The following is a 16,891-nucleotide window of genomic DNA, read 5'->3' on the forward strand; positions in this document are numbered from 1 at the left end:
TGGTGGTTGGTTAGGATAATAATAATAATAATAATAATAATGGATTGGATTTATTTAGCGCTTTTCAAGGCACCCAAAGCGCTTTACAATGCCATTGTTCATTCACACACTGCCTGCCCTGGGGCAGACTGACAGAAGCGAGGCTGCTCTGGCCAACACCAGTAGGCGGTAGGTTAAAGTGTCTTGCCCAAGGACACAACGACCAGGACAGAGAGCCCGGGGATCCAACCGGCGACCTTCCGGTTACAGATACGCTTCCCAACCCCCTGAGCCACGGTCACGTTCACACCATAAACTCTCCGCTCGATCGATGTGAAAACGAACACAGCTTTAAGGCATCTGATCAGAAATGCCGTTCACATTTTTAATAAGCAAATATTAATACCTCACTTATCACATGTCCACTGCCTCTGACACAACACGTGCACCTTGATGTCTGCCTCAAACAAAGTGAGACCGTCAGAATTAGTGAGTGAGACAGAATTAAATGTGGAGAAGAATTACTGTGAAAAGCAGACACATTCGCATTTTTCCCAACCCTGAACTCTGACAATGACCAGCTGATCATCCACACCATACTAGAGCAGGATTGTTCTGTGCAAACATTTTGCAATGAATTTAAATTTCATTTTGTGAAACTTTTTACAAGAACTGGTCTGCATGCAACAAACGGAGGACGTGTGAGTTAGCATCCAGGCAGCATTCACACTGCTTGTGTATACACACACATATTGATATATATATAGATACACACACACCTGCTCTTCTCTCTATTTCACTGTTCTCTCTTGTCCTTCGCCCACTCCGTATTTCCATGACAAATAAAAAGCCACTCAGCAGCATGACACACAATTCAGAGAAATCCTTTTAACTTCCAAACACCCACAGCTGACCCATTTTCTGTGTTTCTATGTAAAGAAGGGCTCAGGTTCTGAATCGTAATCATAACCCTGTACAGCCCAATCATCTCATTTCTTCTCTACAGATGATATTTACGGAGTCAGAGGGACACTGACAACTGATGACACAGTGGGAAAGTGTTGTGTTCACAGTTCATTTGTTCCGTTTGTTCATAAACACACACAGTCCAGAGTAATCGATCACTGGGACATGCTGAGTCCTGACTATTCTGCTTTTACTATTATAAGCAAATGTTTCACTTATGTGTCAATGTGTGTTTCAGTTACAGTAATACGTGTGCAGCAACATTCAGTTAGGACAACATGGTGCAGTGGTTAGCACTGTGCCCTCACAGCTTTAACTCTCCTCAAGCATAGGTTTCCTCTGGGTGCTCCAGCTTCTTTCCACAGACCAAATACATTAGGTGTACGGTGCTATCTGAAAATGAAGACTGTCTGTGTAAGATTAGAGAAGCACTCTGTAAATGCCGCTTTGCTGCAGCAGTGAAGGCAGAGCCAGCTGATCCTGGGTCTGTTTACAGATTTGAAAATTCTGCACTGGTCTGAAGACTTCGACCACCAGTGTGTGAATGTGTGCGTGAATGTGTGTGTGTGAATGTGTGTGTGTGAATGTGTGGATGACTGAATGTAGTGTAAAGCGCTTTGGGGTCTTTAGGGACTAAGTAAAGCGCTAATCAAATACAGGCCATTTACCATATCGACAACAGTGAATGTTGTCACTAGTTGTTATTGTTGCCATTAAACTGAGTGTCTAATATTGTATCTTACAGGGTGAAGCTCTGTATTTGAGCATGTATTTGGTCTGTGGAAGGAAGCTGTGGGTGTTTGGAAGCAGCATGTCTTCATCCTGTCTTCCTTCTCTCACCCCAACCAATCACAGCAGATGGCCCCGCCCCTCCCTGAGCCTGGTTCTGCTGGAGGTTTCTTCCTGTTAAAAGGGAGTTTTTCCTTCCCACTGTCGCCAAAGTGCTGCTCATAGGGGGTCATATGATTGTTGGGTTTTCTCTGTACCTATTATTGTAAGTCGACCTTACAATATAAAGCACCTTGAGGCGACTGTTGTTCTGATTTGTCTGTATAAATAACATTGAATTGAAAACTGCTGCTGCATGCAGAGTGGACTGTGGACCCATCCCATTTAAAGGTCACACCCAGGACACTGGACCAGTCAAATGTCACAACTTCGATTTAAGCCAACGTGGTCACCATAACTACATATTTAAGGAAAAGCTTGTTTGTTTTAACAAATGATTTGCTGGGACATATTGCACTGGAGCAGGTAACTGATTACACAGTTAGAGGTTTGATCTGCAATAAACCTGTTAAGCTCTTTATACAAGACTGAGATGTTTTCATTTTGCACGTAGCCACACTTCACTACACCTATGCACACCTTGCATACAGCTGTATTGTAATAACATGTGAGTTCCCAGTATTAGAGTTGCACTAAGTATTCAGCGTGATGTGAGACGCTGATGAGTCACGAGTATAGATCTGCACCATCTTCCTACTGACTCAGCTCCATGTCTTATTGTTGGTGTTGTCACAGAGTGTTGAACAGACCTCATGGGGCCTGATCCACTGCTGAGTATTCATCACAAAACAATCACATCATTGTTTGTCATACTTTTCTTACTTTCAGTCAGATGATAGTTTAGTTTTAAGTGATCTTCTGTCCATTGTGGGGGACAGTACTGATCAGAGACATTGATTGACCTACTTTCTGTATGAGGGCGTGCAGACTGATAGCTAACGCTAACTAGCTCTTTCCTTGTTGAATGTAGCAAAGTAATCATGACAGAAATGAGGAGGAATGCTAACAAAATTGTGATGAGTTATTGCTCTCTGCAAAAACATCCCATTCCAGTATAATGCAGCTGACCCATGACAGCGTTTATTGTTGTCAGAGTCATCACAGCGTGTCCCAACAGCACAGACCTGTCAGATCAGCCCACAGCATGTATATCCATGGAATGAAAACCATCTACTTCCTGGTTAATGCAGGTAAAATATTTGAATGCATGCTTGTCAAGTGTTTGGCTCCAATGTCAGCTTGTTTGTCCACAGTTTTAATAAATGCATGTGTCCTTACACATGAGCAAACTGATGTTAACTAGGCTTAATTTCAGCTGATAAAAGGCGCATAAAACTATTTCCTTCACCGTAGAAAGAGAACTTCAGTCTGATAGGCCGCTTTTCACTTCCCAGCGTGTTCGTCAGTGTGCAATTCATGACAGATACATGAAGAGCAACATCAGTGAAATCAGAGAAAGATATAACTACAACACAACATTTTATGTGTTTATGTACATAAAAACACTTATGGATTATTCACTCCCAGCAATCTTTAGCCAGGAGTGAAAATCATTCTTGTGTTTTTCCTCCTTCATCTGTAAAGTTCTCACACAGTTTATCAAGCTTACAGATACTTGAGCCTCTAGCTTCTGAGCAGGATTAGACTAAATGTGCTACCCACAGATCGTGTATGTTAGGGGACACATACAGACTGAACAGAAAGGATATTTCAAAATGGGAAATGGTTATATCCTCTTTCCTGTTAAAGACACATCCTTCATGTATGGACTGGGATGATTCTTATAGAGCGCTTTTCTACTCTGAGCACTCAAAGCGCACATATACAACTAATTCATTCACACAAGCACGTTTTCTAGGTTGTTAAGTGCTCACTATCTAACATTTATACACATTCACACTTCGATGGATGCATCAGAGCAACATGGGGTTAGTATCTTACCCAAGGATATTTGGCATGCCTGGGATCGAACCACCAACCTTCCAGTGAGTAGCTGACCTGCTCTACCACCTGAGCTGCAGCCATCCTGTAGCTGCTTGTTCAGACATCTGCAGTTCTCATAACACCTGATCTAACTTTTTACCGAAGTTTTATTGGCTTTAATCCATCAAGTTCTGTTCTGTTCGTTTAAAAACATGATGCCACTTAACTCAGGATGGACGCTGAGTCCTTATAGCTGCTGAATTCACACTAAAGGCTGGATCGTATGACACGCAGAGCTAGAAATCAATAGAAAACAAGCATGAGCTGTGAGGTGTTTGAAAGCCAAGTGCATCGTGCTGTTTATAGCATCAGCTGCACCTCTTCCCTGCCTGCAGGCAAACAGTGGATTTAGTCTGCAGTTTCAGTACCCATGAAACCAAAGCATCACCACAGATGTATGTGATACTGGTCATTAAAATCAGCTGGATGAGCCTTCTTTGGAGCAGGAATGATGACAAACATCAGGAACAGTGTGAGTATCTACGGACTGCTGAAATACGGACACCAAGCTGCAGCCGGCTGCTCCGTGCGGGTCTTTAAAAGAAAAGCTGAAATTCTGTCAGAGGAATTCTTAGAGCTGACATGTTGAGACAGACATGGATGGATCAGGTGACAGCCCGTCATAATCACCACTCAGTGATAAGGACTCCAGCTGGTGAAACCACCAGCCAAAGCCTAACCCACACTTTTGGAGTTATAGAAGTGTTCCTCTAAAATATCCATCTGTGGCTTCCTAGCTACACTCTAAGCTGATTCGGTTCTCCTTGTACAGATCGAAGTGCTACACGATCAGGATTTAGGGAAACTTCCTTCCTATTGATGCGTGATTTTCAGCACTGATTTTCAGTCTGTGCGGACATGATCTGTTATTGGTTTTACAGCCTCGTTTATGTCAGAAAAAAAAATTGAAAAATATTCTGTCAGTGGCACAAAACCAGCTCTCTGTGGGGCAGCGCTGTGCTTTGTCCACAGTTACTGTTTTGGTCTTTCATCTGCAGGTAGCACTCGCAGCACTCGCCTATCCCGTGTTGAACATCCGAATCAGGCAGTGACAGGTGCAGCTTACAGTAGGGCTGCCACGATTAGTCGACTAGTCACGATTACGTCGACTATCAAAATCGTCGACGACTAATTTAATAGTCGACGCGTCGTTTGAAGCTTTGTAAGATCACAAAAGACGCAGGAATAAGTAGTAGGATTTAAGAGTGTAATAACGGACTGAAACAGAAGATGGCAGCACTGCATGTACAAGGATGCCAGCTGCCGTTAAACCCCGAAGAAGAAGAAACTGTGTCCCAGAATTCATAGCGAGGCCCAGCTCAGTTTCCAACAATGGCGGCAGCTAGTTAGTTATAATATTACTCTTATTATTCTTTCTGGGTCACAAAATAAACGTTTAACATATTTTCAGGCGAGAATGTAGCTGTGTAAACCTCAAATATCTGCTCAGTTTATCAAGACACCACATATTTTCAAAAGCGCTCCAACGTTTTCGGAGACGTCTGTTAGCCACTAGCTCGATAGCTAGCTGGGGGCTAGGCTAACTAGAGCCCGTGAGAACACCGGACTCCCGGCTAATCGTTTTCAAACCCACCGCTGTCTTTCACTACTCAGGTTAAACATGATATATAAGTCACTTAGATAACTTAAAAATGTTATTGTTTGGCTTTTTTCAGTATTTTATTTGTTCCTGAGTAAATCGGTTTGGCTGAGATTAAAGTTATAGTTTTTACACAGCTGAATAAACGTCAAGCAGACAGCTGATTATCAGAAGTGTGAGATGCTCGAGAATTTACTCCAGTGTCCTGTTATATTTTAGATACCAAGGAGTTTATTAAACTTCACCGAAACAATCTGCAAATTTCATTAAAATTTAATAAACTATCATCTTGTCTTTATTTTTAGTTAGCACATACCTTAAACACTTAAAGCTGTAAGCTAATGATAGTTATATAAGAGCAGATGCTGCTGGTGCAATAAGCTGTACGTTTTACGTCCAATGGATGATGATCTGATTATTCGACTAATCGCAAAAATAATCGGTGACTAGTCGACTATCAAAATAATCGTTTGTGGCAGCCCTAGCTTACAGTGGATAAAATCACCAAAAACAAAAACGGTGCTATCAGAGTAGCTGGTGTTGAATACAGCGTAGTGATGTGTCGGTCTCGAAGGAAACGGCTCTTAGAGCTGACTCTTTGAAGTGAACGGCAAGAGCCGGCTCCTTATTGGGATCCATGGGGTTTTTTCCTTTCTCTCACTTTTTTCGCTTCACTCCGCACGCGAGTCATGTGCTTTGTGCTGAGCAGAGGGGGGAGGGGCGGTAGTTACACTCAGTAGCACAGAAACAGAGAGAGAGAGAGAGAGGCAGGGACAACAACGTCACATTAGAAAGGTATAGTAATCATCCACAACTATTTTCAGTTGCAGATGATAAAGGATTCAGAAAGTTTATTCATGCAGGCCCATATGACAGAGAATATGCATCTTCTTTTTGTTTTCATATTTTAATTTATATTTAATTGTGTTGTGGTTTGCAGTGTTTTGTGTTCTTTCACTTTAAATCTGTTTAAAAGGAAAAAGCTGAAAATTTAAATAGTTAAAAGTTGAAATGTGAATAGTTGATTTTTGTATTATATGATTTATTTATTACATTTTATGTGGAGTGAATAAATAAAAGTATATTTACGGTGGCCCCTACAGACAAAGCACGTACAAACTCCAAAACACGTACAAAACACAACAGAAGTGCTCCAGGACACTAGGGGGCAGTGTTGAGCTTTTGTTACCTCGTGGCTACACAAGCCAGCAAGTACCAACGACCGGATTTTGTGTGTGGTAGTAACAGGTAAATGAACATTTTTTAAATTATTTGAATATATATGAGTGCCTGTGTATACATACACAAACAACACACATATGCTTTCATGCTTTCAATTGTGTAATTTAAGTGATCTAGTAGCTCTGTTTGGAAGTTCAGTTAACGCTAGAAATGTGTTTTGGAGTTTGTACGTGCTTTGTCTGTAGGGGCCACCGTATATATTTATATATAAACATATATAAATAAAACCACAGTTTGTTTTTTTTTACATTAGTAATTCCTTTTGTCCATAATTTTATATCATTGTTAATAATAAATTAATTAAAGCAACAAAACAACCTGAAGAGCCGGTTCCCATCACTACTACAGCGAGTTCTTTGGTTTGCAGCTTTTGCTTCATTACCAAACGGAAGGACACAAACTGCATAAAACAACATCTGCTTTTGCTTTGTGAACACAAAGCACATAAAACAGGAAACACGACACTGAGACAGACAAAAAGCTAAACTAAAGAGACAGGCCTGACTGGGGAGACACAACTAAACAGAAGAAGCAGCCGACCACAGGCAGACACAGGGAACAGACAGGGATCACAAAAGGGAACTAACAAACCGATAATCAACCAAAGCTATGCAAGGGCATTAAACTGAAAAGCACAAAGGAACAAATGACCAAAGCTCTATGAGCTCACTATACAGCTAGTCATAAAGTCATAAAGCCTCTCTAAAAACTAAAGCAAATCATGAATTGCCAAAAAACTCAGAGGGAAACCCTGACGTTAGCAGAAACCTCACTCTTCAAACGAAAAAATGATCTTCTCTCACACATTGACAGAGTTTTACATTGATCGTGCCAATTTAATCGATTGTGTCAAAGGTCACCAACCAGGAAGCTCTTCTGTCGCCACAGTTACCTGCTGACCATCACCTGTATTTGCTGCTGGTTTGGTCTTTTGAAGCGTTTTAGCCACTTGGCCCCCATGTTAGCACATCGCATGTCATTTGCTTACAGTTAGAATGAAGCACCTTGAGCTGACTCTTGTTGTGAGTTGGTGCTATATACAGAAAATTGAATTGAAATTGATTGCAATACAAATATAACACAGCTTTGAGGTAAGATGAACCACTGGCTGAATTTCCCCCCAAGCTTCCACCTGCCTTTGCCCTTCAGTCTGCGTTTTACAGCATGTCCTTGTTTTAGACATGACCAGTTCTCATAACACCTGATCTAACTTAATCTGAACTAAGATTACTTTGCCACTCTTCTCTGCTTATAGGTAGTGCCAGAGCTATAATAAATAAGGAGGCCACAGATCTCTAGTCACCATGCTAGATCTGGTGCCTTATGGATTATTATTGCACGCTTACAAAGAAGAGTTTTTGTTTTATGCAGCCGATGATGCGAGACCAGAGATGAGTGGCTGTTTTCTGCAACTGCTTCAGCAGGCTCAGCTGATGCACCAATGCGTGCCGCTCACAAACAGCGTGAACATCAGTATGCTGCCACGACGTTGTATGCCAGTGATGACGAGAAGATTTACGGACTAAAGGCGTAGCTGCAGCTACTGGCTGGAACCATAAAAACTGACCAGACTAAGAGGAAAAAATAGTCCCAGAGCAATGTTCCCTCTAAACTGTGCACTGCTGGCACGTCTCTGCGCACAGAAAATCTGCGTTGCGCACAAAAAAAATCTAACCTGAATTGACATTAAAATTAAAACGTTAACAATCCTGTTCTGCAGTGTTAGTCAGTGACTGGCTGCTCCTGTATGGGATCAGAACGATGCCGCCTTATCCCAAAGTCCAGCCAATGATGCGATTCACATTCGTATAAACGCAGCTAATCAACGTCGCTGACTGACAGCGTCCTTATGTGCGACACCGGTGTTTTAGCAAAGTGGCTGATGTGAAGTTAATGACAACATGTACAACCATTGGAGATGTGAGCAGGACAGACGAACAACTGACGGACAAAGTGTGGACTTTATACCAGTTTTTAAATTGTGTTGATCGGCCACGTAAAACCAGAGTTATGATAAAATATCTGCAATGTTTGTTTTTCTTCCTGAATACTGTCGTTGTTTATATTTACTGCAGGAAGAAACGGGAAAAACTGCGTTTTATAAGGAAAACGCTCGAAAGCCTGTGAACAAAAACAAACCCCTCAGCCTTTCCTATTGGTGGAAAAATGTACCATGTGGACCAATCAAAAAATGATATGGCAACATGGCATTTAGGTGTTTAGGGAGGGGGAAGTTTTAGAAGTGACGGCGTGTTTGAGAGATTTGCGACGTTCAGCACAAATCTTGTGTAGTTAGTGTGTAGTTAGTGTGTAGTTAGTGTGTGGTTAGTGTGTAGTTAGTGTGTAGTTAGTGTGTAGTTAGTGTGTAGTTAGTGTGTAGTTAGTGTGTAGTGTAGTCAATAGTGTTGTTGTGTGTGTCAGAACAATGAGGCGACTGCTGAGTGTTACAGGTGTTACAGCAGTGACACATCTGCTGCTGTCAGGCCTGCAGGTATCAGGCTGTTGTTCTCCTTCATCTCATAGTGGACACAAATTATTTTTGGAGTGACACAAATAATTTGTGTGGCATCAGATTTGATGCAGAACAGCTGATTGTTCTGTAAATAGTTTGAAATGTTTGTTTTTAGGTAAACAGCTGCAAAAACTTTGTTGTTTGCATAACTCAGTTACTTTTTTGAAGAAGTAACTATATAATTAATTGCCCAACATTGGTCATTATTTACTGTATTTTGCAGACAGAGTTACAGACTCTCTCCCAGACCACAGACTCATCATACAGTCAGAGCTTTATAAAAAGAAAAAGAAAGTTGTGTTTTCAAAATTGGAGTTGAAGTTATTTTTCCTTCCAACAGTGTGAACATGCTGCAGGTCAACAAGATGTTTTTACATTTTCATTGTAAGTGGGCTAAAGCAGTTAATTAAAAGTAGTCTAACATAAATGCTGTAATTTGATTACTTTAATAAACATGTAACTTGGATGATTGGATGCTGGCGTGACCACAGTGCACACGTCTGCTGTTGCTCACAGTGGTCCAAGTGTCCACTCAGAGAGTTTGTGTGTTCAGACACATGAAACATTAGAGGGAAGATTGTCCCAGAGTACACTCTGCTCAGTCAGTCCCATTTCCTGAACTTTAACTCTTTTCTCGTCTGTTTTTAACAACTTTTTTTTTGTTGTTCTGACTTGGACGAACCAACCAGATATCCTTCATCAGCTCAGTATTCTTCTCCACCTGCCTGTAGCCTCCGCTCCATGTTTGTAGCTAATCGAGTGAGCCACAGCTCAGTTTGCCTTCTCTGTCTCTGAACTCTTCTGTCGCATCGTCCCTTCTCCTCCAGGCTCTCACACCCACCAGCTTCTGTTCAGATTGTAAACATGCACAGAGCTCTACAGCACACATATCAAAGATAACAAATGTGCTATATTAGGCCACTGATACACACATTCAAAAATAACTTACAGGTGCGTGAGTTTGCATTCACACTGTGGAAGTGCTGCTCCAGCTTCAGCATGAACCCTCCTGTTCCCCTTCAGTGAACACTGGGCTGAATTTCACTGGAAGGAATCATGATGCTGGTTTTCTTTTGTCCTTTGTCCACGCACGGCTGTTTGTCCACGCACGGCTGTTTGTCCACGCACGGCCGTTTGTCCACGCACGGCTGTCTGTCCACGCACGGCTGTCTGTCCACGCACGGCCGTTTGTCCACGCACGGCTGTCTGTCCACGCACGCCATTTGTCCACGCACGGCTGTCTGTCCACGCACTGCTCTTTGTCCACGCACGGCTGTTTGTCCACGCACGGCCGTTTGTCCACGCACGGCCGTTTGTCCACGCACGGCCGTTTGTCCACGCACGCCATTTGTCCACGCACGGCTGTCTGTCCACGCACGGCTGTCTGTCCACGCACGGCCGTCTGTCCACGCACGGCTGTCTGTCCACGCACAGCTGTCTGTCCACGCACGGCCGTTTGTCCACGCACGGCCGTTTGTCCACGCACGGCCGTTTGTCCACGCACGGCCGTTTGTCCACGCACTGCTCTTTGTCCACGCACTGCTCTTTGTCCACGCACGGCTGTCTGTCCACGCACGGCTGTTTGTCCACGCACTGCTCTTTGTCCACGCACGGCTGTCTGTCCACGCACGGCCGTCTGTCCACGCACGGCTGTTTGTCCCTGCACGGCTGTCTGTCCACGCACTGCTCTTTGTCCACGCACTGCTGTTTGTCCACGCACTGCTCTTTGTCCACGCACGGCTGTTTGTCCCTGCACAGCTGTCTGTCCACGCACTGCTCTTTGTCCACGCACAGCTGTCTGTCCACGCACGGCCGTTTGTCCACGCACGGCCGTTTGTCCACGCACGGCTGTCTGTCCACGCACTGCTCTTTGTCCACGCACTGCTCTTTGTCCACGCACTGCTCTTTGTCCACGCACGGCTGTCTGTCCACGCACGGCTGTCTGTCCACGCACGGCCGTCTGTCCACGCACGGCTGTCTGTCCACGCACTGCTCTTTGTCCACGCACTGCTCTTTGTCCACGCACTGCTGTTTGTCCACGCACTGCTGTTTGTCCACGCAGTGCTCTTTGTCCACGCACGGCTGTTTGTCCACGCACGGCTGTTTGTCCCTGCACGGCTGTCTGTCCACGCACGGCCGTCTGTCCACGCACGGCCGTCTGTCCACGCACGGCTGTTTGTCCACGCACGGCCCTTTGTCCACGCACGGCCCTTTGTCCACGCACGGCTGTCTGTCCTTTATGAACACAGCCCCAGGTTATTAGCTTGTGCAAGAAGAAAGCATTTTGCATAATGGTGCTACAAAAGAGCTACAGCACCGACAGAAAAGGGGGGTTGGCAGGAGCATGAGTGTCCTAATTAAAATCCATAATTAGATTTACTTTCTTGTGTACAGAAAAGCAATATTTCCTCATGAAGGTTTCACAAGATAAGGACATAAAACACGTGACTAGCTAGTGAGACGCACAGCAGTGAGCAGAGCTGTGGAGGTGGCACCGATCTGCCCGTCTTTGTTTCACCATCGATCCTTTAAACAGAATAAGTTCATCTAATCACAGAACAGACACTTTATTCCAGTTACTCTTACGATCACCATCATCACTATCATCATTGTTATCAGCGTCTGCTCCACATGTGCAGGCCTTCCCTTCCAGCTGCTCCTGTACGTTTGCAGCTGCTCGGGCCTGTTGTCACCGACTGCCATTGTCAGCATGTGGTTAGAAATACAAACACTGTTTTATGCAAACACAGACACACACCTGACATGTTCCTAACTGTTGTAACACTGTTTTTGTCATCATGCAAAACACAAGGTTTTGTTCTTCTCTGCAGTGTTTACACCCTGCAAAACCATTTGATTATAATAAATGCAAATCATTTCGATGTCTACATGTAACATAACAGCATCAGGCTGTTCAACATGAACCTACAGGCTACACGCTCGGCTGAGGCTTCGTGTGATGCAGCAGCACGACTTTAACAGCTGTGAGGCACCGAGCGTCAGCATGAACAGCGTCTACGCTGCCACAGAGACTAAAAACAACAAGATAACAACAGACGCTTTGGACAAACATTTTAATCAATAAATGAAACGCGCTGCCTCTCCAGCTCGAATCGCTGCAGCCTTTCAGGAGCTGCAGACTGTATCCGATCGTTCCTGCTTCGTGTAGACTTCATCCATGTCACACTCGTGTTAATGGAATTCCGGCTGACCTCGAATTTTATGTAGATTATCTCACAGCATGAAATATACACGCAGCAACACACACTACAGCTACAGATGATCCTTACATAACCCGTCTGAGTCAGGAGAGCTGAAAGCCAGCAGCCCGCCCCACCCCCCCCACACACAATCCCATGTGGATTACAGACCATACTAAATTATGCTGAGATTACGCCTCATGGTGGCAGTGACATAAGAAACTGGTTCCACTGAGAACGTCAGTGCAGGGATGGAGAACATCAAAGCTTTTCTCTGAAGTGTTCCACCTGAAATCAGACAGTGCTGAGGACCTCAGGGAACACAATCTGAAGGAAGACAGGCGGGTGTTCAGTTTATCAATCGCCTCCAACATGAAAGCCCAGCAGAGCTGCAGATGATGTTTGCACAGTACGGCTAACACGTCTGGTGAAGGTTTCAGATCCCATTTGAGTTACCGATGCTCTACCGTCTATTAATAGCAGTAAAGTGCAGCACAGCATCATACATCCAACCACACATGCAGGTGTAGCCTGAACAGAAGCTACATCCACAGGTTCAGTCAGCACAGCTGCAGCGGCGCTCAAAGCCACTCCACATGCATGTCCCACTTCTTTCTTTTGAGTAAGAAGCACATCATTCATCATCATCTCTAATCCTACAAGACGAACAAAAACCTTCTTACTAAACAGACGATCAGTGTAAATAAAAGAATCAAGAGAAACAGGCTGAAAACTGTCCAATAAAGTGCTTTAATCACTCCTATTTGCCGTCCTGCTCAAAATACATCAACAGCAAGTCCGTCAATAAGGAAGTTGGAGAGCCTTCATATCAGAGCAGAGCTCATGAGGGAAACAGATGCCTGCCCACCGTCTCAGATCACGCACGATCTGATATCCTCGTGTTGGTGTTGTTCCCAGATCATCATACTAAAGGTTGTTCCAGGATCAACATTGCAAGTGACCAATCAGAATGTTGTGATGTCATACTTTTGCGCCTTCGGGAAAAACCGGCGTAAAACAAAAAACTGTACTTAAGCTGCGAGAAACCGCCTTTGTCCGCCGATCAACGGACCCTAACCCTAACCCTTTAATAAACGCTGAGCAGAATTGATATTGTCCTTGCAACATTGGAATTTCATAAATGCACGAATGGGTTGGTGCGCAAAAGAATAACGTCACAATAATGTGATTGGTCACTTGCAATGTTGAACCTGGAACAACATTTTCATGATGATCTGGGAACAACACCAACACGACGATATCTGATCATCCCTCAGATCATCGCTCCATATTAGCTTTGGGGTCACCGGCAACAGGCAGCAATGGCCTGAGGTCAGACATGTCTGCAGTCCCAGCATGCCCCGCTGTTTATTATCAGGCTGCTGCAGAGAGCATGAAGGAGGCAGCACACGTGACTTCACTGTGCATTATCATGAGACTGATGGAAAAATACTTTCACTTCCTGCATCTGAAGGTCTGACTTTGTTCTCCTCACCCAGACCTGCTCAGTGCATCTCGGGCACGTGGAGCGCTCGCCGTTTATCCTCCCCGACACGACCCTGAGTACAAGCGGCATGTGTCGGCGAGGCCTGATCGGGAGGTGGAAGAACTGAAACACAACCTGAGTGCACGCTTTTAGCTGCAGCAGTGACAGGAGAGCTGCAGACGAGGACCAATAATCAAATTAAAGACAAACAGATCGTAACTACAGTTTCTAAGGCAACAGACTCATTATTTATTTCATTGATGAGGAAACAAAAAGGACAATCCAGTTCGTAGTGACGGCCCAGTGTGGTGCATTTCTGTAACCACAGAAGGATCAGATGGTAACATGGATTTTAGATTACAAGCTTCACTTATTACTTTACTACTGTTGCTCCTTTTCAGGAGACCAATCACATCAGCTGTGTTAGAGGGCGTCACCCTGGTAACCCAGGAGATGGATTCGAACATTGATCCTAAACACACGAGTTAAACTAATGGAGCACTTACGGTCACCTGTCTCTGGCTGTGAACAGGCTGAGTGACTGAATGAGGCTACATGCACGCACAGCAGCCACCTGCAGCAGCGCTCTGCAAACCAACTCATCAGTTTTACTGCTTCTATTTTTGATTCCTCCTATTTTTCAAGCCAGTTTGTAAACACGCCTGTTACGTCTGTACATCTTTGATTTAAAGCACTTGCTGGAAGCATATTTGTATGCTCACAGATATGAAAACGTCTTGTTTCAGCCTCCATAGTGTCCTCATAGTGACCAGTCGGTGCATGTGCCAGTTTCGTATGCAGCAAAGTCGTGCACATGCTTTTATTGTCCTAATAGTTTCAGTTGGGAATCTGTTGGAGGTGGTTGTAGCTCCGAGGTACAACAGGTCATCTATTAATTGGAAGGTTGGTGGTTTCGCCTCGTTCAGCCATTCAGAGCGTGAATGTGTGTGAATGTTGGAAAGCACAGAAAAAGAGCGCTTATATGAACGAGCCATGAAAGAATCGGCCCATGGACCTGATGGCTGCCATCATGTCTACACTGAGAACACACCAGGTCACATTCATGGTCATCATCATCAGGATTTGTGCTACTAGTGAAAGAACAAGGAAGAGAATCACTGAGCTCACCTCTTACTCAGTGTGCACTGATTACGTTGCACCTTACAGCATATATAACTTCCTCTGTCTTAAGCTGGAGCAGTGTCAGTGTCAGGTGACCACTTCACTGTGGGTAACAATTCACCTCCTGTTAAAGTGTAACCTTTCCACAGCAAGTCCCAGCACGCAGACAGCGTGGGGACTCTCAGTGTTTGGACACTTCCTACCTGTAAGACACCTGCTTCCTGAAGGTCAGCTGCACAAACTCTGCCTCCATCCGGGACACCGCCAGCTGCTCAGCTCCCTTCAGCTCTCTCTGTTCGGGTACCTGAAATCAAAGCACATCAGTTGTTTCCGATGAAAGCTTCCTGCCTCACGCAGCCGGCAGCAGCGGCTCCCGTACGCGGGGAAGGAGAGCTGCACACACCTGAGAGACACCGGACTCCTGCGCGCTCCTGGAGTGCTCCAGCCCAGCGAGCACGTCCTCCTCCTCGGCCACGTCTTCCAGCTCGGGCCGCTCCGAGTCTCTCATCATCGCTGCGATCAGCGCGGCCTGCGTGTTTTTACCCGGATTAATGCTCCTGTTCGGTGTCGCCGATCCCGGCGCTGCTGCTGTGTTTGTTTTGGTGCGTTTACACGAAACTACAGTCCCATCCTCCACGCTGCGTGACACACTAACCCGGCGCGGACCGTAACTGTCCTTGAGACGCACACGATAAAAGTTGCGTGCGGCAGGTGAGAGCTGTCCTCCTGTCCCCTCCCGCACCGTCCACTCACTCAACGTGTTGCCGGAAATCAGCTGTGAGCGCTCGCATCCTCCCCCCACCCCTCCCACTCTCGCTCTCGCTCTGAGGGCAAGAATAAAACACGTCTGGTGTTTTATTATATCATTGATGGTGCTCCTCGGTTTTACGCAGTTCTGGGATCTAGAACAGTGTGTTCAGAGTTTGCTTGGAGCTCAGAGGCTGCGAGTGTTTGATCGGAGCGCTGATGTTTGTGCGCAGCTGTTAGTAAACGAGTGGCCTCTCAGAGAGAACACACATGTTCACAAACTCAGAGGTTTCTGCACACACGTCAGGTCTGGAAAATGTAGGTATTTTATTGGTTCGGGACATGGAAGTTTAAATGGCTCTAGAGCGCCACCTATACAGGCAGTACTGCAAGTGCATAGTTTGACCTACATGAATTAAAAGCTGAATAAAAACTGCAAAGACAAAGTTTGTCTCAAACTTAGTGTCAGTAAACAGTCACAGGCTGGACTGGGACAAAAAATCAGCCCGGGCATTTTGACCAGTGACCGGCCCACCAGGTATTACAGGAAAAGCCATAAACCCTTTATAATAAACTTAAACCTACACCATCCTCCCTATTCTGCTATTCTAAACAGTACTTAGCAAAAATATAAACAACCTAATTTATAATTACATATACCTCACTAATAGGGTCACCAACTCCCAGCAAAAAAAAAAAAAAGGAAACCACGCCCCCACCCTCTGCCTCAAGATGCTTAATTGACAAAAACTTTTTTAATTTAATGGACGTGAAAAATGAACAGAAATCTATTATTTTTTCTCCAGTAATTAAATAGATTCAACATCTTTCTTCAGCAGAATTGCAGACTGCACAGATGCTACCTTCCCAAAGGAAAGAATACTATAACTATATACTAGACTTAATATTTACTGAATACAATAATGGACTTCTATACATTTTACATCAGATGAAAACTTTGGTTGTAAGATTCAGATAATTATTTATTAAAGCTAGACATTTTAAATGACAATAAGAAAGAAAAGTATTTCTTTGTGCCCCCCTCTCCCTGTTAATGCCCTACCTGCCCACCTGGCAACACTTTGCTAGATCCGCCCCTGCACAGTTACCAGCTGTCAGCTTCTTAGAAAAGGATCCTGGTGTTATTTGTCTCTCAGAAACAGTTCATAACTTCAACTCATTCATGTCACCTAAAAGGTAAACCTGTTTCTCCATCACCTGTTCAGCTCTGATTATTCAGTAAAAACATCTCCTGGTTTCATCTT

General features: G+C 44.5%; 1 protein-coding gene across 1 annotated transcript in view; it reads right to left on the minus strand.

Annotated features, from left to right (window-relative positions):
* Positions 1-15,880, minus strand: part of LOC146492399 (diacylglycerol kinase zeta-like) — a 102,476-nt gene extending 86,596 nt beyond the window's left edge. Inside the window, exons 1-2 of the mRNA XM_085150992.1 lie at positions 15,283-15,880; positions 15,083-15,183 (exon numbers count right to left, since the gene is read on the minus strand). Of these exons, the coding sequence (XP_085007118.1) occupies positions 15,083-15,183; positions 15,283-15,390 (209 nt within the window). The 5' untranslated portion in view covers positions 15,391-15,880. The remainder of the gene's footprint in view (positions 1-15,082; positions 15,184-15,282) is intronic.
* Positions 15,881-16,891: the final 1,011 nt, after the last annotated feature.

This window comes from Neolamprologus multifasciatus, chromosome 23 (assembly GCF_963576455.1).
Source record: "Neolamprologus multifasciatus chromosome 23, fNeoMul1.2, whole genome shotgun sequence".
NCBI lineage: Eukaryota > Metazoa > Chordata > Actinopteri > Cichliformes > Cichlidae > Neolamprologus > Neolamprologus multifasciatus.